Consider the following 22,698-nt stretch of genomic DNA (forward strand, 5'->3'; position numbering starts at 1 on the left):
ACCCCATTCTCCTCCCTAGGTCAACTCGCAATGCTTACTTACCGTGTTAGGGAAGTATTATGTAGTGTCTTTAAGGTGATAGGTGTTTTCTCCTCCTTGGGCAAAGTCTCCTTATACTCTAATCTCTCAGCACCATGTGGCTTCTTGGATCACTACCAACTGCGCAGTGGGCCATGGGGTGCAGTTTGGAAAACATTGCTTTAAAGAGTTTTGAGCCCTTCGTTGTTTCAGCCAGCAATTCAGATACATACCCCCATCATCTGTTCCCTTCTTCCATTGCCAAAGGACTCCATCCCTCCAGTCTCTCTTCACTGGGTAACACTCACTGCTACATACCTTCACCTCCCATTTTCCATCCTCCTTCCATTCTCCCTTCATCCCCACTCCTATTTTTCTCCTCCAGCCTCTTCCAGTTGTTACCTTCCAGTCTGCCCTTGGTCACCTTTCTTCCTTCTCCAGTTGCTTATTTAGCACATTTTATAGGGCATCAATCAAAACGCACCAACCTTATCATACAATTAAAAAAATAAAATAAGCAAAACATGAAATTTAGTCAAAAGAACCAATCCCCCTACATATCTAGGCAGACAGAAGTCTGACACAGGAGGAAACCCTCAAGGTAAAGTCACCCCTCCAGCAACAGTGATCATGTTTCAGCTGGATGGAGAGTAGGAAGGAAATAACTCATGTAGGAGGCGAAGTAGGGGACTCGTGAAATGTTTAGAGACTGGTCATCTGAAATAATGTGGCTTGTGGCAAATGAGAGAGACTGACAGACCTCCCAGCCAGAAGTCCCATACAGGAGATAGCATCCTGGTCCTGAATGAATGTTGTGAACAAGCACAAACCTGCATCTCTGCAGGGAACTGGTACTAGAATTGGAGGGGGTGCTGCAGGTCGAGAGTGAAGTGCATTGGCAGAGCTGTGTGTAGCCCCAGGATTGGAACAGCATGGGGGTTTGAAATGAGATGTATGAGCATGTATGTATGTACTTGCCTGCATTGTTTCTGAAGAAAGCTAGTGCGTTAGTCTTTCTCTTTTGTGGACACCAAATTTATCCCCCCCAAATTATTTTTTAAAAAGCAATACAATATCTGTTTCAATCTTGGAGATGATTCTGTTGGATGAATGGAGTGCTCATTGTGAAATCATCCCCATTGGCTAAGTGTTTTATCAGTTTTTTTCTTTCCTTTCAGCTGCTCAGTTGGATAATATTGGATTCAGCATTATCAGGAAATGCATACATGCTGTCGAAACAAGAGGTATAGTAGTTCACCAGATGCCCTTGTTTTTAGGGAAGGTCTTGCATCTGTTTTTAGCATTGTCTGTGCTTACCTTCTCTTTTTGTGCACAGAAATGACTTATTAACCCTCAGAGTCTCATGTTTGATATACCTCATTATAGGCTGGCACAGATGTCCTAGCTGGCCATGTACTTTAGCTTGAATAACTGGAGAACACAGGTGTTAAGCAGATCTCAGGAACTGAAGGATAAACAAAGAAATGTTGGGCTAGATTTTTAAAATTGGGAGCGGAATTTAATTTGAAATCTAATTTTGGGTATAATTTAATGTGCGCACCTCTCAAACAAATATGAATTTTATTCTCAATACCCCTGTAAAGTAGAGAAATCCCCATTTTACAGGTGGGGTGGGCACAGGTAAGAGAAAGTGACTTGCCCATTGGTCTCACAGGAAATCTGTAGCTGATCCAGACTTGAACCCAGGTCTCCTGAGTCCCAGCCCATTGTTCTCCTTCCTACCTGTAAGGGAATTCAGAACATTGGGTGATGTTAGGAACTGAGTATTTGCCATACTGCAGTGCTGCTGAGGCTCATATCCTAAGGACATAGAGTATGCGGTGGTTACTGAAGAGCTGCAGGCTGGTGAAGTTTTGCAACGCCCTAAATGAAGAAAAATAGTTTGCATTATTGAGATTTTCCTGCTGTCCGTGGTACAAACTCTGTTCAAATAACATGCTGGCTGTGATGAAAACCCTGGTTTAAGAAAGGCAAACAAAGCCAATACATTTATTTAGACCTGCAAAGGTCAAAATGCCCTCAACTCTCATTCCCTTCAGTAAGACTGGAGGAACATTCAGTTCCAGTTAGTCAGGTCCTTTGACTAGTGTCTGTAACAGCAAAGTAGATCTGTGTTGTTTGTCCTTTATTATTTATTTCTGTACTACCATAAGCCTTACTTTGGATCAGAATCACATTGTGCTGCACACTCTGCTGACACATGGAAAGACACGGTCCCTGACCAACATCAGACTCCTCAGCGCACCCACCCACTTGCCTGTTGCCAATCAAATATTTGTTTCTGGTGCTTCCTTGCTTTCTGTTGTCCATCACCATCTTCTGATTCCTGAGCTGATCAGGAGACAACACTTCGTAATAAATACATAAAAACCCAGACGTCAAAACCAAATCTCAACCCTTTCTAGAACAGCCAGGCTGAGAGTGTTGCATGCAGCTGGTGGAAGTTTTAATTACTGCAGCTATTAGCAAAGCCAAGGAAATGAAAGAAATGTTAATCTTTTAACATTCCCCTAATTAAGTAACCTCTTTATTTTTCCAGGGATCAATGAGCAAGGGCTCTACCGAATTGTTGGAGTAAACTCCCGAGTTCAAAAGCTATTGAGTATCTTAATGGGTAAGTGTCTCAAATCCACATTAGAGGGAAGCAGCTTATTACCAGCCCTGATGACGGAGGCTGTCGTCGAAATACCAGAACCTGGGGTGGGAATTCCACTTTGGGAAATGAATTCTCATTAACATGTTCTGTGAGGGGTCAGGAGAGTGTGGGGATTGGAACACTAGGAATTGTGTAGGGCATTCACTTTAAAGGGGCTTTTATTTCACCTGGTCTGTTGCTTGTGCCTCACTCATATGCTTTGCAAATCTTGGCAGTCTTCCCAAATGCAGCCTGTAACCTTCAGAAAAATAGTTGAACCGTATGTTAGCTTTTATTCCTATACCTGCCACATGCTCCCTCTGTTCTTGTCTCCAGTAGTTTTGTCTCTATTTCATGTTGCTCATGGTTCTAGTTGCTCTCCCTTTAGATCTAATTTTCCTGTCCAGCTATGTTTACTACTAGCAGAGTTATTTTAGCCCTCCCCCATCCACTTTCTTGTTTTTAACTTCTTCCCATAGCAGGTCATAAAAGAACCCTGTTGTCGGTGAGACTTCAACACAGCCATCCTAACAGTTGGTCAGAGTGTGAAGCGAATAGTGTAAATTAACTGGATGGGGATAGCAAGTGTATGTGGTGGGTTTAGCTGCTGTGGGATTATGGGGGGCAGTGACTGTTCCATAATTTCATCTGTTTTTTCAATAGACTCCCTCCTGGAAGAGCTTCTTTACCTGTAGATGAATATGCTAAAGGGAAGGGCAAAAGGGGCTGACATGTTAGGGCTCTGTGTCTGACCAACGAGGTTCAGCCCAGTGTTTGAGAATGTCCACTTGAGACAGAGTCCTAGTCAGGCCTTCAGACGTCCCTCCCACCTCAGAAAGATTTTTCCTGTTGGAAGTTCAAGGCTACTATTCCTCTCTGTGTGTATGCTGAACAGCCTGATAATGTGTCACCATCTCCTTTCCGGTTTCAACTTTGTGCTAAGCCCCTCTGCATTGCAGTCTGCCTTCTGCCTTCACAATTCCATTGCTCTCTCTGTGAAGTATGGAGAGCTACAAATCCTGGGTGTTTTGAACACTGAAGACCTCCTAGCAAGCACAACTGAATAGTGAGATTCAGTACCTCAGAGGTCAAAGCAGACCCAGCTGGGCCCCAAAATTTCATTTAATGTATCAAGGTGGGGGGCATTGTCTCTCCACTCTGTGCTCTGCCACAAAACTCAGGGGTTGCAAGTCCCTCAATCCCATTCACATCCTACCAGCAGCAGTATCTGCAGTCCATGGCTGACTCACACTTAGTGCTGCTGCCCCTGCAAGCGTGTGGGAGTGACTCTTCGGGATCAAGGTAGGGGCATTCCTCACTTCACTATGCATTGAAAATCTGCTGTCTCAGGCAGTCACCTGTGCCACCTACCCCTTTTGCTGGCCCTGTTCATGTGGCAGTAGCAATGTGCAACAGGAGCCAAAGCGTTGCATGGGCAGGTTGATATATCAATGCAAAAGTGCATCAGAACTTAGAACAGATACAGCTGCTCACACAAGAGAGCAGTTCTGTGCTTTTTTTCCCGCTCTGGAATCTGAAATGAAGCCATGACAGGAGGACGTTTCCACATGGATTTCCAAAGAGGTAACCTGCTGTAAGTTGAAGCATGTGATTTTCAGCCCTGTTTCAGCTGCATTTAGAATTTCATTTATTGCTTTAGCTCTAATAACTCCATAGGGAAAAATACCCATCCAGAGCTCCAAGCACCCTAGACATGCATGAAAAAAAACACTTAAGAAAAGTTGTAAACAGTCAGTTAACGTGGTAGCATTCCAACCCCATCTCATGCTGTTTAGTGCCTGGTAGGCCAATATGAATTAGGATATGTCTAAAGAAAAGGAGTACTTGTGGCACCTTAGAGACTAACCAATTTATTTGAGCATGAGCTTTCGTGAGCTACAGCTCACTTCATCAGATGTTTACCGTGGAAACTGCACGTTTCTACAGGATATGTCTGTAACTGAATATTTTAGTTATTTGTTCAGTGCCTTAGTGTCACATTCATCACTTGCTGGAAAATCTGCTCCCCTTGGGACTACTATGCTTTCTACCCTTTGGACTGCCGCTCTGTCCACTCTATTGTCCTCTCTTGATTTCTCTCCCCCTTCTCAATCTTTGATCCTCCTCTGTTTTTTCCCCTCTGCATTTCCTCCTTGCAGCAACTCCAATTTCCAACCCTGTGTACTAAAGTGATCAGTGATTAACTTGTTTAATGTTGACACTGAAATTTCGTAATCGCGCTTTAAAGTTGATAGTCCAATGAGGTTAACGGGGACAGAGGCGGTCACACTTGCACGTCATTGTTCCAGGCTCTCTGCAGACTAAGGCAGACACCACTGCATCAGTCACACTCTGTTCACATTTGGAAGTTTATCTCTGCAGCCATAAAGGCTATTGTTTTAACGAATGTTTATCACAGATTCTCCGTATGGGCCCCGTAACTATATCATCTGGGTTGGATCGATCTCATGGGTCATATGTTTGCCAGCCTGTCTCAAAAAAGCATTAGGTACTGGCCACTGGCAAACATAAGCTTCTACTTTGGGTGCACCTACCGCACAATCTGATCTGATATGCCAGGACCTCTGGTTTTTTGTTTAGTTTTTTTAACCAGAATGCATGTATTAAGAACTATCAAAGCATTTGGAATTACTGGCTCCACACAGTGGGCCAAATCATGGCCTCGGTTCCGCTCTCTCAAATATATCTGTTTCAGTATAAGGTTCCCTGGCTGTAACAGATAGCTGGATTTGGTCCTTTGTGGGTTCTTTAGTGCTGAGAGGAATCAATCCTTTGGCCACCATCCAAAAACATCATCTCCTTAGTAGCTGAAGACACTCCGTCTTTGGCTTCATGCCTCACAATGTGGTGATATAGTCAGTGTTTGTGTCTTGCCTGCCATGTCTTCATTAGCTGCTGATGTCTGAAGCATAGCAATGAGCCCTAAGCTTGCTGGCAGGCTAGAAGATTAGGGGTGTCACCCAAGTAGGTTGCAATTTGTTTTAATCCCTGTTGATCTTCAATATTGTTATTGTCTGGCTGGAAAAGGGCATGTCTTGACCTCCTCATATTAACAACAGAACCCAAGGGGAGTATCTTTGCTGAGTTCCAGCCTCCAGGCTGACACAAGCTCTCTGTAAAGGCACTGCCAAACTGAGCTCTGCTCCTCTCCCCTCCCCCCCCCCCCCGGTCTTTTTGGACTTAATGCGTTTAATGTAAAAGCAACATCCTGTTCAAATGTTGACTATTTAGATCAAAACCTCATGACCTAAGGAGCCAGATTTTGCTTACAACTTCAGGTTTCCCTTATATTTAGAAATGAATGTGGTCAGCATTAGTGATTCACATACAGATTAAATGGCAAGTGGATCAGGTTTCAGAGAGCTGTGATTGGTGTAAATGGCACACGCTGTGGAGGCCTTCGGTGTGACTTTTCTACAGAAGGTGCTATGCTGCTCTGTCCTCAGCTTGGAGGTATTTGCAGATAGCACTTTGCATTGGCAGTAGCTGCTTTAGACTCAAATACAGTACCTGCCATGCTCTTGCTGTGGGACTTGTGTATCAAAGGCAAATGACTTGCTCCTCAGTTTCCCTACTGGTGAAATGGTGAATACCTCTCTATCAGGGTTCTTTTGAGGCTTAATTCATCAACATTTGTAAAGTGTTTATCTTTCTTCAGCCCCTGCCATTAAAAATCTCCAAAGTATTACTTATTTATCAAGCACAGCTGTTTTTGAAGTGTTGTACTGTTAAGACATGAGCACAAACACAGTATAGTAATAGAACTAGCATGCAAATCTGTTCTTTAAAGGCTCCTTATTAAGATACATGGTGCAGTATAACATATTGAGTGATCCTACTGATCCTTGCCAGTGTAGTCAGCGGTGAGTGAGATTTCCTATAGCCATTGGCCTTTATGATGAAATGTGTTTATGGCTGTTTTTGAAACCATCTTAATGTCACCCAAGTGGCTATTAGAATTAATACCTGGTAACATGATTGTATCCCAGGCAGCTCTATTTATCACAGCGAAAGTGGTGAGGAATTGAAATAACAGCAGCGGTGGCTAGTACTGTTCCCCTCTCCCTTAACGTCTCCCAGAAATTTACTAAAGACATTCTGCAACACTGGCTACAGTACTTCTGGGAAAGATGTTATTGGATAGGCTAATCGGCATTTCAGACACCATCTGGAAGAATCAGACCCTGGGGAGCCGCTGTGCCATTGTATGTAAGCATCTCGCTGTATTTCCATCAGAGTGCTTGTTTTTTCCAGTGTTTAATCATTCTTAGTCATTTAACTTAACATCAAGCTGAAAGTTTGTGACCCCAGCTAATTTGATTCACTGTGCCATGGGAGCTGTATAGTTGGTAGTATGCCTGGGTGGGCAGGCTCATGATTGGAGATGATGCCCACAGTTCCTCTCAGTCACCAGAGCTATTGTCTACAAAAAAAACCCCACACAAAAACAAAAAAAAAAACAAAACAAAACCCCACATCCTGACTTTTGCTGATCTTGGAATCTGTTGTGTTTGGGGCTGCCTTGTTTTTCTTCAGACGATCACCACATGATCCTTTTAAATCAAAATATCAATCTCTGTCTGTTGGTTAAGCTTATTCATAACAGCTCAGACGCAGTGGAAGCTCCATGTTGTGGGACGTTTATGATGAGGCAGGACAAAACCCTAGTAACTATGCATGGGAAAGGATCTTGCACTGGTGGTATGGTGGTGGGAGCGGACAAGTTGACTTCTTCCATCTCCATCTTCCATCATAGAAGAAGAAATGTTCATGCTTCTACCTCCCATTATTGTTCACATTCATCTTTGCTGTGTTTGTCTAAACATACATCTTGTTGAGTCTTCTCTGAGTTGCTGTGTTGGCACTGTTATTAAAAAAGCCTTTAACTTCTGCTCATTTTGACCATATCAAGTTATTTTTAACCAATAAAAATGGTCTCCTTTTAAAATGCAAGTCAGATGGCAAGTTGCACTGAAACTGATTAGGAAGGATTGTGTTAGTTTGTGTGGTGTCTGTGTGACACACACATGATTTTTGTCATTAATACAGAATTTTTTTTGAATGTTGATCTTTTTCACTACCCCTTTTGATGTGTTTTTCTTTAAAATAAATCCATTGCCTTTAAGGAAATCCGAACTCTTATTCAGTACAAACTTTTAATTGTTTTCAAAATTGCACAGTTTTTACCTATTGTTTTAAAATTCAGGAACATATTATAAATGAGTGCAGAAAAAGTAAGTTGAATCCAGGGAATGATCGAGGGTAATCAGCTGCACCCAGCAGCGTTCTATTTGGCTTTAGTCATCCTCATATGCTTCGGAATTCTATGTTTCCTGCAGGCCGGCAGTCAAGCACTTTTTCAATTGCATCAGAAGGACCCGCTCCAGTTTTCAGTGAGATCAATGGAAAGACTCCCATTGTCTGATCTGGCTCACTTTCTATTCTCATTCATATCTGGGTTATTTTCAGTCAGTGTCCCGAGCTTGTAATCAAGGCCTAGGGTTTTATTTATCACTCTTCATTTAATATAGGAAATTAATATAGTCAAATTCACCTACCAATAGTTAAAGAGATTGAGAATTAAATTAGACAGTAAACGAACTCAGAAACGGAAAGCAAACAAGCACAAAAGCAATGAGAAGCATGTAATTGTGCCTGCAAGAGGAACTTATTCATGGCTTTCTCTCTCTCAAACGGTGACCAGACAATGCTTTTCGATCCTTACGATCCTTACGTGGAGGAGCCAGGATCTTCACTTGTTATGCAGATTCCATACCTGAGCGTTTACCTGGGTTACCACCAGTGGTGCCAATTAATGCAAATGTGATGGTAGTTTTTAGTGTAATTTGGTTTTAATGGTCAGTGACAGTTGTCATGACGATCTTTGGAACATGGACAGTTGTCTGCTAGGAACTGGACTGAAAATGCCCACTCACTTCACATAGGTCACTGAACAGCCACCTGATGGTAACTGGTTTCAGCAATCCTTTAGCCCTGTAGCACTGGGGTACAAAATGCTAGAAGTCTGCAGGAAGAAAAAACTGGTTCCTGCCTTTTCAAATCATTATTTTACTGTAATGGCATTAGGATGTTTTACCAGAGCTTCCACAGAAACTGATTAAATACTGCCTTAAATATTGTCTAACTACAAACAATGACTTCAAAAAAAGCCCTCGCTCCCTGATCTAGTTGGAGGCTTACAGCGATCAGAGAACAGGCAGCATGACTCCAGGTTTCTAAAAGCACAACTTCCTTTGCAGTTGTTTCAGATCTTGGGTTTTGGAAGAAAACATCTTGCTGGCCAAAGCCTCATATTCACTCCGTGCAGAACAGCTGCATGTGGTTTGTTTGTTTGTTTGTTTGTTTGTTTGTTCATTTCTTTCTTTCTTAAAGGGAATTTAAAAAAGAAATACACAAAGGGAGGGGAGGCCCACCGAAGAGATGAGGGGAAGGAGAGGAGTAAGCGGTGTTTAAAAATAAAAACAGAATAAATGAACAGGCTCCTTCACTCCAGATAGGTGCACCATATTGAGCTTAAAACCCATTTTGGCCCCCATATGCTGTTGTGCTCTCAGGCCATAAAAGCCCTAGAGCCAGCCAGAGAATTCCCCTGGCAGAGACATTGTGAAGGCAGCACAATGAATGTCCCATACATGCCAGTGTAGGGGGTATGCCAGGGTCTGCAGATGATGGGGGTGGGGAAGGCGCTGTGTACTACAGAGGTTCTCAGTAGATTGGGTTGAGTGCCTAAGTTCTTTTGGGGGCCATTTCAGCTCCTGAAACAGCCCAGGATTAGGAGGGTGCAAAATGACTTTAAGCCACTTACCTCCTCAGCCCCCCAGCTCCTTCCACCCAATTGCAAAGTTTATATTGTGCCTCTACAAGGTGCAGCACAGAATTTCTCCCTGTGTTTTTACACTGCTGAGGAGCCAAGAGGATCTCCACTGATGGCCTTTTATATGAGCCTCACGATGCCAAGTGTAACAGCCTGTCTTGGGTTGGGGATGACTGGGCCACCTCACGGAGCCTGGGAGAGCCTTTCCTGAAATCATCCAGCAGAGGGTGCGGAAGAGCCATTTACAGCTGTTCATTTACCTGTCCTCTCTCTGTGTGCGCCAAGCTGCTTCCACAGTCCTCCTGGGCCCTGCTGGGGTAGGGGAGCCAAACCTGGCAGTCTCCACAAGTGGGCTGAGCAGGTTGTTGGGCCAGTGGAAACAGAGGCAGTCAGAATGCTGAGGACCCGGAAGGATAACAGCATTGCCAAATGTTCCCTTCATGTTCAGGGCCTGATCTGGTGAGGTCTTGAGCGTCTCTAGCCATGGAATAAGGAGTTGAGGGCACTCAGCAGGATCTTGCATGACTGGGCTCTACACCATCAATTTCACTGCTAATTAAAGTTTTGCTCCCTTTTATTGGGGGAATGCTTAACTGGAGGCCTGGCTGGACTGTAGCAGAACCACGAAGCAGGCTCTGTTAGTGCTTTTTGCAACCGGCCCTAGGAGGAGCCAGTGGGGAAGGAGCATTCCTTTGGCAGGGTGGTAATAGTGGACAGTTGGTCTTTGTGGGCTGGAGGAAGGCAGCCATCCACAGCCTCAATGGGTTCCCTCTGTGTGTATCCATGCCAGCCGGAGGAAGATTTTTTTGTATGTCTCTTTGGCCAGAGGAAAGGGCTGGAGAGTAGCCACTCACCACGGCGTAGCTGGAGAAGCCTTGGGAAAATGAGCACTTTGACATAAAAGGTGAGCTGCTGGTTCACTCTGATCTGGCCACAGTTTGCGCAGCGGTTTTCTTCCCCTCTCCAACTGGTGCAATGGACCATCTCTCTTCCTGTGCTTTCATGGTGGCATGTGAAGGAATGTGTGGATTTGGGACTCATAAAGTTAAAAACAGCCCTTGGGCAGGGCTGGTGGTTAGTGCTTTGCACTGTCAAGCAGGAGACATTGGCTGCCACTCCTAGCTTAGGCGTCTCACTTTCTGGGCTGCTAAGTGTTGAGCCCAGTGACTGCCTGGACGAGCTCCTGTGTCCAAACCAACCCTTCTTGGGCAAAGATGGTGGCTGCAACCTCGGGAATTAGAAGGTGAACGGCAGAGATAAAGCTGCACAGTGCAGAGGCATGCATGCACATGTGGAGGGCAAGGGTCAGTGTGGGAAAGGAAACTGCTGATATGAATATGAACACACAGCACTCAGAGACTGCCAGAAGAGTTTAATTTGTTCCCAGGTAGGTTCTGAGGATCAGAAGAGTCAAACTCCCAGCATACCAGAGAGATCTACAGGGAGGTGCAGAAATTGGCAGCCCTTTTTGAAAACAAAGATTGCTTGGGAGTCTCTGGACAGGGCTGGCCTGGAAATGAAGTACATTAAAATGGAAGTGCTTAAGCTCTGAGAAACTTGCCTACTATTGCTATAAAAAGCCTTCTAGCCTGACTGTTGTTTGAGTCTTTTTTTCCTCTGTAATGTTACATAAGGTTTGTTTGGTTGGAGGCCTGGCGAAGGCTAAATAGCTGGTTTACTAGATGTGGTTCATGCAATGGCTTGCACATGTAAAACTTGCCAATTTCTGCTCACTTACAGCCAGGCTCTGTCTTTTGTTGTCTTGCTGTTTGAGCCGGATTGCCCCTAGAATGAAGAGATTTGCAGTAATATTTGACATCTCTCCAGGGCTTGCTCATGTTGTGGAAGTTCAGAAGTTTCTGTAAATCTCTGCATGTGACTCTGGGGATGGGGAGGGATGAATCAGACATTTAAAAAAATCTTTAAGGATGCCAAGGAACAGTCTGCTGAGAAGAGGATGTAGAAAACGAATAGAATGACATCAAGAGGCTAGAGGTGAAAAAACAAACCAAAATATGATTTTTCTAAGCCAATAACCCGCCCAGCCTGTGCCGCCTTCCCAGACTCATTGCTCTACAACATTTAAAAATAGGGTTTGGTATTTCTCCCCTCACTGTGATACAAATAGATTAAACAAGAATACGCTGCTTTCCCCATCACCCGTATGCCTTAGAGAAAGCTGACGGTGTATAAGCTTCCTTGCTGTAGAACTCTGCCAGCAGGGTCCCTGCAGATGCTCCTGCTTTTGCAAGCCAATGGGAACTTTATGGCCTGAGTTCTCCCTCCACCTTCTAGCAGCAAATGTCAGGCTGGCAAAAGCACTCATCTGGCAGCAGGTTTCTGGAGTGGCAACCTAGGGTCTACCAGGTCAAGTGACGCAGTGGATAATTTGCTGACACGCTGTTGTGCCAGTGTCCTGCTATATAGTGCTGTGTGCGCCAACTTTGTTTCCTCCTTTTACTCCAGCTGCAGAACAAAGCGGGTAAAGTGCATGTGTAATTTCCTCAGTTGCCAGCAGGGCTAGGTCTAGTGGTGGTTCTGCCCTGGGCAAGCAAGCAAATGTCTGCCTTTTCCAGCCAGCAGTGTCTCATGCACACACTTACTGAATGTCCTATTGCCCCTGTTATTTTGTTGCTCTGGGCACTTGCCTGCTTTAATTGTATGATACAGCTGGCCCTGGTTACTAGCAGTCACTGTCTGTTCCCCACCACTTATTTGTACTGCTGTGTGCCCAAGTCACTTGCCAGTCATTTAGGCATGCCTTGCTGCCATTGTCCTTCTATTATTTTGATGTATTTATTTATACTGCAGTTGTGCCCCAAAGTCTAAATTAAACGGCGTGTGTCTAGTCTGTCTGATACTGTTCTGCTTCCGTCGCTGCAGTACCTAAGCACAGCAGTGTCTTGAAACCCTTTTTTATTGTCACGCTTGAAACAAAACTATTGGTCCCATCAGCCATGAGTGATGAGCTCCTCTTCTTTTTGCTTTTGAACACATGCAAGTGAGTCCTAGTGTCCAGCCTGTGGTCACCATCTTCATCCATATCCATGTAAGCAGGAACAGCTCTCAAGGCTCAAAGTATTTGCTGGTGTTGGTTATTTGGAGAGACTATTGAGAAACTGAGCAGTGGGATCTTCTTTCAGAGTAACCCCACAGTAGCAGCTTTGGAGGTGACTGTGTTGTTTAATGTGTTCTCTTTGAGCCACTCATTCTTTTGTTGCCTTTCTTCTCTAGATCCCAAAACAGCTTCTGAAACAGAAACGGACATCTGTGCTGAGTGGGAGATAAAGACTATCACCAGTGCACTGAAAACTTACTTGAGGTAGGGGAGAAATGCCTCCTGTGTTCTATGTCTCCACAAGTGTGTTCTGTAATGTCCTGGGGATCTCCTCGCCCACTACCCGAGCTTCTAGTCAAGAGAACGAGTTTAAAATAACTAAGGAAGAGACTGTTCTTAAAGAATCCACCTTGGCTTTTCCACTGAACCCCATGCATTCTTGGGCAGGACTTCTGGAATTTACTGAGTACTGTACAGATGCTAATGTGGAGAGTCTATTTTGGTCAATTTCACGGTCATAGGATTTAAAAAATCATAAATTTCATGGTATCAGCTATTTAAATCTGTAATTTCATGGTGTTGTAACTGTAGGGGTCCTGACCCAAAAAGGAGTTGTGTGTGTGTGGGGGGGGGTGTCACAAGGTTATTGTAGGTGGGTTTGTGGTACTGCTACCCTTACTTCTGCGCTGCAGCTGCTGGCGGCGGTGGCGTTGCCTTCAGAGCTGGGCAGCTGGAGAGCAGCGGCTGCTGGCCGGGAGCCCAGCTCTGAAGGCAGAACCAGTGCCAGCAGCAGTGCAGAAGTAAGGATGGCATGGTACGGTATCGACACCTTTTGCTTCTGCGCTGCTGCCTGCAGAGGCGGGCCCTCAGTCAGCAGCAACTACTCTCTCTGGCCGCCCAGCTCTGAAGGCAGCAGCAGAGACGTAAAGGTGGCATGGAATGGTATTGCCACCCTTACTTCTGCCCTGCTGCTGGCAGGGTGCTGCCTTCAGAGCTGGGCGCCCAGCCAACAGCCACCGTTCTCCGGCCGCCCAGCTCTATAGGCAGTGCAGAAGTAAGGGTGGTAATACCATGACCTGCCCTAACATAACCTTGTGACCTCCCCCCACCCAATTTGAGAAACACTGGTCTCCCCTGTGAAATCTGTATAGTATAGGGTAAAAGCACACAAAAGACCAGATTTCACAGACCGTGATGAGTTTTTCGTGGCCACGAATTTGGTAGAGCCCTACTCATGTGATACAGCCATAACTTATAAACACTTCTTCTTATGTACCTCACTGTTAAGTTTGTCTCTTGATTCAGGCTTTTCCCTGTAAGCGAAGACCCAATGCATTCCAGTATGCTGCTGTCTAGCAAATCTGTTGTCCTGATGGTTTAGTGGCAGAAAGTTCAGAGTTAGTTTATATTTCCAAAAGGACCATGAAAATTCATAAGGCTTTCTTTGATATCTAGGCATAGAACTGTACATGTGGGTACAGTCCAACCATATGAAAACTGATGCCCTTGTTACAGCTGGGTTATCTTCTATTATTGTATAAGTATGACATGTAACATCATTTACTGAAGCACTAGTCCAGAGAAAACTGATACTGTGGAGAGGAATGTTAGAGCCAACATCACACTATTTCCTTTGGTGCCTCCTTGAGATTAATTTCTTCCTGGTATTTATTTAGTAATAAAGATATGCAAGAATTTGTCAGTAATTAATAAACTACAAACTTCTAATTATGGCCCCCTTCTCATCCTAACCTTCATTTTTATTGCATTGCATTATGCATTGACAGGTAATATTAGGCTGTGTCTACACTGCCACTTTGAGCGCTAAAACTTTTGTCATTCAGGGTTGTGAAAAAACACCCCCCGAGCGACAAAAGTTTTAGCGCTGAAAAGCTATTATCATTATTAGACAGCGCTTTATCGCCGGGAGCCGCACTCCCACCGCTTGTTCGGGGTGTGTTTTTTTTTTTTTTTAATCTCCAGGAGAGCTCTCCCCCAGTGATAGTGTGTCGACACTGCCCCTGTCATGGTGCGGCTGTGCTGTAACATGGGTAGTGTAGACATACCCTTAGAGATGGGATGAGCCGCCACAGACTGCAGTGGTGGTTCCTAATCCAAAAAGAGGGATATTCATTAGTTTGCAAGTAGCAATACGTATTCTGTTATGCAGAACATGCTTCTACCTGCCGTGTCTGTATTTTTAAAGCATAAGAGATTGAAACAAAGTCCAACGTGGGTGACAAATGTAGTTAGGTTGGTTGATCTCAGCCTGGAAGATCACAAAGCCCGCACGTAACTTGTCATGAATGGCAATCTTTGCTCCCAAGAGTTTCTAAACTGTTAGCACAGGAATAAGGTGAGAATATGAGACGCAGGACTGGAATAGTAGGTCATTTCACAGGTCAGGACTGAAGTGTATAGGCAAATCTGAGAGGAGCCCTATGACTAAAATATCAGGGAAGCTGCAGGACAGGATTGCGATCCATTTTAAAATCTGTACGGAGAGAATTAGCACAGTACTACAATGTGCCAGGCATAGCCTTTGCCACTGCTCTTGGTCTCTCGCTTTCATCAACACCAAAGTTCACACAAGCTTTCCTTCAAAATACATGTTAAGTTTTCCATGCACAGAAATGGTTGGATTGGAGATGATGATCATTAGAATTGTAGTGCTGTTTTCTGTGACATATTTTAACATCAAGTTGCTGTAGTATTTTGTTATATATATAATACAAGGTTTCGAGAATATAGGGAGGTTTGGCCTGTGTTATTTCTTTTATATATCTTGGTAATTCTGCAGAGGTAGTTGATTCAGTTAAAGAGCGGAAAGGAAGACTAAAACAAAGCCCCCTCTGTATTTTATGTTTTTCCTGATGAGAGGAAACTAGTTAGGAAAGTTGGTATTGCTTAGTGGTGCCCTTTATGATTTAAGAATGGGTTTATGGGAACAGCAGACTCCAAGCTGCATTTCAGTGATTATTTTATTGCTCAAATGTGTATGTATTGCTATTCCTATTCCAGAATGCTCCCTGGACCACTCATGATGTACCAGTTTCAAAGAAGCTTCATCAAAGCAGCAAGTAAGTTTTTGTGCATGTGTGCTTGTCACAGCCTTCTAAAGGGAAACATTCAGTTGCTTGCAAAGGAATTTAACCCCAATGCCGGTACTCTTCCACTGAACTCCTGATGCCAGATAGACTTTGGTTAATGCTGTAAAACAAAATCAGAATTGAGATGCAAGGGGCATGTTGTTGGGTGTACTGTTTAAAAACCAAAAAAATCACACACACAAAAACAGAGTCTAGATGCTGTTGGGTGGGAAGTGGGAGAAAAACATATTGGTACCACAGGTGGGTTATTGGAGTTCTAATTAGTTGTATTTTTCAGTCCTGATGTCGTGAAAGCATAGCTATGTATGGGTGGAAGGGACCTCAAGATCATCTAGTCCAGCTCCCTAGGCTGAGGCAGAGCCAAATAAAACTAGACCAGCCCTGACAGGTGTTTGTCTAACCTGTTTTTAAAAACTCCACAACCTCCCTTGGAAGCCTGTTCCAATGCTCAACTATTCTGATAGTTGGGAAAGATGTTCCCAATATCTAACCTAAATCTGCTTTCCTGCAGATTACGCCAATTACTTCGTGTCCTACCTTCAGTAGACACAGAGAACAGTTGATCACCAACCTCTTTATTACAGACCGTAACATATTTAAAAATGGTTATCAGGCTCCCTCTCAGTTTTAACCTTTCCTCACAAGTCTGGTTTTCAAAACCTTCTATCAGGTTTTTTTTGGCCAGCCGCTGTGCTCTTTCCAATTTGTCTGTATCTTTCCTAGTGTGGCTCCCAGAACTGGACACAGTTCTCCAGCTGAGGCCTCGCCAGTGCCGAGTAGAGCAGGACAGTTACCTCCCACATCTTAAATATGAGACATTCCTGTTAATGCACCCCAGAATTATATCTTCTTTTTTAGCAACAGCATCACGTTGTTGATTCATATTCAATCTGTGACCCGCTCTAACCCCCAGATCCTTTTCAGCAGACCTAGCCAGCTATATCATTGTTTCTTGTGCATTGACTTTTGTTCTTGTGCATTGGCTTTTCTTCTCCTTAAGTGCAGTACTTTGCACTGCATTTATTGAAATTCTTTTTGTTGATTTCCAACAAATTCTCCAATTTGTGAAGGTCATTTTGAATTCTAAGCCTGTCCTCCAAAGCGCTAGAAACTTCTCCCAGCTTGGTGTCATCTGCAAATTTTATAAACATGCTCTCTGCTCCAAACTATCCAAGTCATCAATGGAAATATTGAATAGTACCAGACCCAGGACAAAGCCTGGCAGGTCCCCTTACATATACCCTGCCAACTCCCACCCGTTTGACAGCAAACCATTGATACTCTTTAAGTATGGTCTTCCAACAAGTTTTGCACCCATCGTATAGTAATTTAATCTAGACTTCATTTCCCAAGTTTGATTATGAGAATGTCATGTGTCAAAAGCCTTACTAAAATCAAGATCTATCATGTCAACAACCTCCCCCCTATCCAGTATGCCAGTTACTCTGTCAAAGAAGAAAATTAGGTTTATTTTGCATTATTTGTTCTTGACAAATCTATGTTGGCTATTACTTAAACATAAGAATGGCCCTACTGGGTCAGACCAAGGGTTCATCTAGCCCAGTATCCTGTCTTCCGACAGTGGCCACTGCCAGGTGTTCCAGAGGGAATGAACAGAATAGATAATTATCAAGTGATCCATTCCCTGTTGCTCATTCCCAGCTTTTGGCAAACAGAGGCTAGGGACACCATTCCTGACCACAACTAAAGATCTAACTCTATCATGGAGGTCACGGACTCCATGACTTAAACAGACCTCTGTGACTTCTTCAGCTTCAGCGAAAACAAACCTAATCAATGGCAGGGCTGGAGCAGCTGTCAGCCTCAGCCCAGGAGCAGTGGTGAGGCCAGAGGAGTGGCCCCGGGCCACCAGATCAGCCCCCAGGGCCAGAGCAGGGGCCACTGGAGCAGGGGCAGCAGTCAGGACTGAAGCAGCAGTCAGCATCTGCCATTGTAGGAGCAGCGGCTGGAGCTGGAGGTCAGCCGCCGGAGCAAAAGCCTGGGACCGGGTCAGCCCCCGGGGCTGGAGCAGGAGCAGCGGTCAGGGCCAGAGTAGCCCCTGGGACCAGCGGTCATCTCCTGCCACAGGAGCAGCAGCCAAGCTGGGTCAACATCACAGGAGGAGTGGCAAAACTGGAGCAGAGGCCAGTGGTCAGCCTCCAGAGGGTTCCAACTGTTAGTCTTTCCTCCCCTTTCTGCCCCCCGGGGCATTTTTAGTAAAAGTCACGGGACAGGTTGCGGGATTCTGTGAATTTTTGTTTACTGCCCGTGATCTGTCCGTGACTTTTACTAAAATACCCCCATGACAAAATCTTAACCTTATTTATAACACTGATGTCTAGGACCTTATGAACGTAAGTTGTACCACTTTAATTATATTGGTATCATTGGTGTAATTAAAGCGGTACAATTCTCCTACTGCGGATGCAGCTATACCAGTATAAAAATGCTTATGCTAGTACAGCTTATTCCCACACAGCACCTTTGTATCAGTACAACTGTGCTCCCCCTAGGGGTTGTAGCACAATAACTACTTCAGTTAAAAACATCACGCACCCTAATCAAAGTAGCTATCAGTACGAAATGTGCGTGCAGTTCAGACTTACAGGTGACAGTAGCACTTATTAGGCAGTGCTTCTCCATTAGTCTAATTCAATCTGTGCTGTCTTCAGAAGTCCGTCTTTATCATCCTTTCTTGCACTGCTTTTCAACTGTCCTTCTGTTTTACCATTGAGGTTCATAGTTCTGATCAGCTGTTATGTAGCAGTTTGGTTCTAACTGCAGTGAAGATACAGCCCCATGAAATGAATCCCCCACTCATTTCAGCAGCGATAGTGACAAGTGGATGTTAGCCATTGAAGTCTCGTTATAGAACACAGATGCATTCCAAATTCCTACTACAGTTATAGGAAGGGTTGGTACAACCACCTACTGAGATTGCCTGTCACTTCCCATTTTTAGACTCTGTTTTCAGTTGCCTATAATTTTGTCACACTTAACTGTTTGAGCATAAATTTTCCATGAAGTGTGTACCTCGGGCTGATTTTTTTGGGAAAATTTCAGCTAAATTGGGTGCCTCGTTTCTGAGAATGAGGCAAGGGAAGAATAAGGGGTTTTTTTTACCCATTTTAAAAAGTTCTTGTTACCTTTTCTTTCCAAAGCTCTAGTGCCACCATACTTTTGAGGAGGACTTGAAATTTGGTAAGGGATGTCAGTGGCTAGCTTTTGCTGTCCCCATGAAAATCTGCCCAAATTTGGCCAAGTTGTAAGCCTTTCAAAAATTGTAGCACGTACATGCTTGGTGGAGACTTCTTAGATTTTAGCCTCTAAACTCCCCAAAGATTCATCTGTTCTATACATGCTCCACCCCCTCACCTCCTCACAGGAGTGTTGTGAAAATAAATTCACTAATATTTGCAAAGCACTCAGAAATGAAGTGATGAGTCTAGGAAGAGAAAAGTCTAGGAAGAAATAACAGGTTTCAGAGTAGCAGCCGTGTTAATCTGGATTCGCAAAAAGAAAAGGAGGACTTGTGGCACCTTAGAGACTAACACATTTATTTGAGCATAAGCTTTCGTGAGCTACAGCTCACTTCATCGGATGCATTCAGTGGAAAATACAGTGGGGAGATTTATATATACAGAGGACATGAAACAATGGGTGTTATCATACACACTATAAGGAGAGTGATCACTTAAGATGAGCTAATACCAGCAGGAGAGCCGGGGGGGAAGAAAACCTTTTGCAGTGATAATCAAGGTGGGCCATTTCCAGCAGTTGACAAGAATGTCTGAGGAACGGGGGGGGGGGGGGGCAATAAACATGGGGAAATAGTTTTACTTTGTGTAATGACCCATCCACTCCCAGTCTCTATTCAAGCCTAAGTTAATTGTATCCAGTTTGCAAATTAATTCCAATTCAGCAGTCTCTCGTTGGAGTCTGTTTTTGAAGTTTTTTTGTTGTAATATTGCGACTTTTAGGTCTGTAATCGAGTGACCAGAGAGATTGAAGTGTTCTCCGACTGGCTTATGAATGTTATAATTCTTGACATCTGATTTGTGTCCATTTATTCTTTTATGTAGAGACTGTCCAGTTTGACCAATGTACGTGGCAGCGGGGCATTGCTGGCACATGATGGCATATATCACATTGGTAGATGTGCAGGTGAACGAGCCTCTGATAGTGTGGCTGATGTGATTTGGCCCTATGATGGTGTCCTACACAAAGTAAAACTATTTCCCCATCTTTATCCCCCCCCCCAGTTCCTCAGACGTTCTTGTCAACTGCTGGAAATGGCCCACCTTGATTATCACTACAAAAGGTTTTCTCCCCCCCCCCCCCCCCCCCCGGCTCTCCTGCTGGTATTAGCTCATCTTCTGTGATCACTCTCCTTACAGTGTGATTGATAACACCCATTGTTTCATGTCCTCTGTGTATATAAATCTCCCCATTGTATTTTCCACTGAATGCATCTGATGAAGTGAGCTGTAGCTCACGAAAGCTTACGCTCAAATAAATTTGTTAGTGTCTAAGGTGCCACAAGTACTTCTTTTCTTTTTATGAAGAAATAAGCAATTCTGTCTTCAGTACAGAGCGGGAATAGTGCTCAGTAAACAAGGCCTAGGGCCACACATTGAACAGTGAGGAGAAATCAAAATATTGAATAGCTGCTCATTAAGTGAGCACTGTCCATTTTGTGCACTGTATGAGGCAGGGGCTCTGTTGGGTGGGTAATTATGGTAATTGCAGACCTTATTAGATATGAAGGTGTTCAGTGCTGTTCTTAGATATTGAATGGTTAGTGTTTGGGACCAGGAATCAGGACTCCGGTTCCCTTATTTCAACTCTGTCACTGACCTTGGGCAAATCACTCAAATTCTCTATGTTTCAGATTTATTTCTGTTGCCTTCTAAACTCACAGGGCCATTGTGAGGGTCAGTTAATTGTTTGTAAAGAGTTTAGCATCCTTGAATCTCAAAACAAGTAATAGGTACGTAGCAGCTGCTGATGTTGCTAGTCTTTCATGTGGTATATTAATGTGCTGAAATGACTCCATTTGAACCTGCCCTTCCTGGAAGGGAAAGGGAGGGTGAAATATCCAAAGAATGGCTTTTTACAAGATGACTTCCAATGACTTTCTCACCAAAGGCCTCATGCTATAAATGAAATGCAAATATTGAGATATTTCCACTTTTGTGAATGAAATAAGGATGACCAGTTGTCAAAACCTTTCTAGCTATCGGGCTAAAGATAACCTTATGGAGATTGAACATGTATTATACAAGCACATTCAGCTGCTTTCTCTGTTGAAACAAGCCAAATGGTAGCCACTTGAATTACAATCAGCCTGGTCTCTGGTTGTAAGTGCCTTGGCTTTGCTTGGCATTTTGTCAACCTCCATCCTCGGTCCATTAGTTCACCCTTTTGGTTTGTGTGTCCCTTTTTTTTAGAAACTTTTTTTCATCATGGGGGACTACATGGGTAAAAAGAAACCTTAGAATTTTGAGGACCCACAGTGCAGCTGAATAGAGAGATGATGCAAAACCAGGGGTTCATGCTAGAGTTGGTCAGGAATTTTTCAACAACTGTTTTTTTGGGAAAATGTCAATTGTCATAACCAAAACTTCAAAGACAGACACCCCTTCTTCTCCCACCCCCCCCACCCCCCCGAGTAGCCAGTAGCCTGGTGATTACAATGTGGAAGATCCAGGTTCAAGTCTTTCCTTTGCCAATTTCAGTCTCTCCTGTGGGAGCTGTTCCGCTTAGTATAAATAATTAAATATTCCCCGCAAGATAGACTTAAACCTGAGTCGCCTGCATCTCAGTTGAGTGCCAAGTCTGTCTGGTGCAACAAATATTTAATTATTTATCTAAAATGGAAAAGGTCCAACAGGAGGGATTGAGAGACAGAGACTGACTTGGTAGCTCGACTATTGTCCATTCCGATCTCTGAAATCTTGAAAATCTTCACGGGATGGGTGAACCATTTCCCGCCCAGATGTATTCAAGACACCTACATCTCTGATTGAATCTCTGTCCTGATCTGGGTGGTTTATTCTGTTTAAAAAAAAAAAAAAAAGCAGGTAGCCGATGGAATAATCTCCTTGTTACCCAATGTAGAGCTGGAGAATCAGGAGTCCAGAATCTCCGAGATCCACAGCCTTGTTCATCGGCTCCCAGAAAAAAACAGACAGATGCTGCAGATGCTCACGAACCACTTGGCAAAGTAAGTGTATGGCTTTGAGATACTTCCTTTATTCTCTACAAGTTAATAGTCCTAGGAAAAATTTCTTGCGTCTGTGTGGGGTCTTGAGTCAGATCTGACTGCATCACGGTAACTGAAAACCTGTGTGTGAAAGAAGCATTAATACAAAGAAGGACATGGAGGAGATGCAGTAGGCAAGAAATCCTAGCTTTCTGATGGCTGTATATGACCACTCAGCATTTGTGGTGCTTCAGTCCTACATTAACCACTTCATTGCTGTGTTGTTGTTTTAGATAGAATGCACGTGCTGTGCTGATGGAAATGTGCCATTGCTTCCAATGGCATGTTAATAGGTGACGGTTGTAGAGGGGTTGCGATGGAGAGGCCAGTGTGATGCGGGTTGAAAGCAAATCAAAATTATAAAGAGATCAGAGTCATCACAGTGGTATGGAGGACTACCTCTCCACATCATATATATTGTCCCTATGCAGCCTGATTCATCACACTGCCAGTGCTTCGGTCACCGTGAAACGTTTTGGGGCAGAAGGTTTGGTAAAGTTTTGATTTCAGTGATGGGGTGGCCGGTAATCTTCCCTCATAATTGCCATAGAGCTCATTGGTTATTGTTTAAAGAAGTGAAAACACCACCCGGAGTGACTGAGCAGGTCACATGCCAGCTTCAGGGATAGGAGATCATACCTGGCCATTCCTTCACCATGTATACAGGAAAGGTTAGCAAGAACTTGAGGAAACATTGGAATGAGTTAAGCGTAGGGTGACCAGATAGCAACTGTG

The 22,698-nt window shown here is 43.9% G+C and overlaps 1 protein-coding gene across 4 annotated transcripts in view; it reads left to right on the forward strand.

Moving 5' to 3' along the window:
- The window catches only part of ARHGAP26 (Rho GTPase activating protein 26), a 317,111-nt gene that overhangs the window by 166,242 nt on the left and 128,171 nt on the right, over positions 1 to 22,698 (forward strand). For all 4 annotated transcript variants that reach the window (XM_048859791.2, XM_048859790.2, XM_048859787.2 and 1 more), the window contains 5 exons: positions 1,197 to 1,262; positions 2,579 to 2,653; positions 12,765 to 12,852; positions 15,610 to 15,668; positions 21,819 to 21,924. In XM_048859791.2, coding sequence (XP_048715748.2) covers positions 1,197 to 1,262; positions 2,579 to 2,653; positions 12,765 to 12,852; positions 15,610 to 15,668; positions 21,819 to 21,924 — 394 coding nt within the window. The remainder of the gene's footprint in view (positions 1 to 1,196; positions 1,263 to 2,578; positions 2,654 to 12,764; positions 12,853 to 15,609; positions 15,669 to 21,818; positions 21,925 to 22,698) is intronic.

Source organism: Caretta caretta, chromosome 8 (assembly GCF_965140235.1).
Source record: "Caretta caretta isolate rCarCar2 chromosome 8, rCarCar1.hap1, whole genome shotgun sequence".
Taxonomy (NCBI): Eukaryota; Metazoa; Chordata; order Testudines; family Cheloniidae; genus Caretta; species Caretta caretta.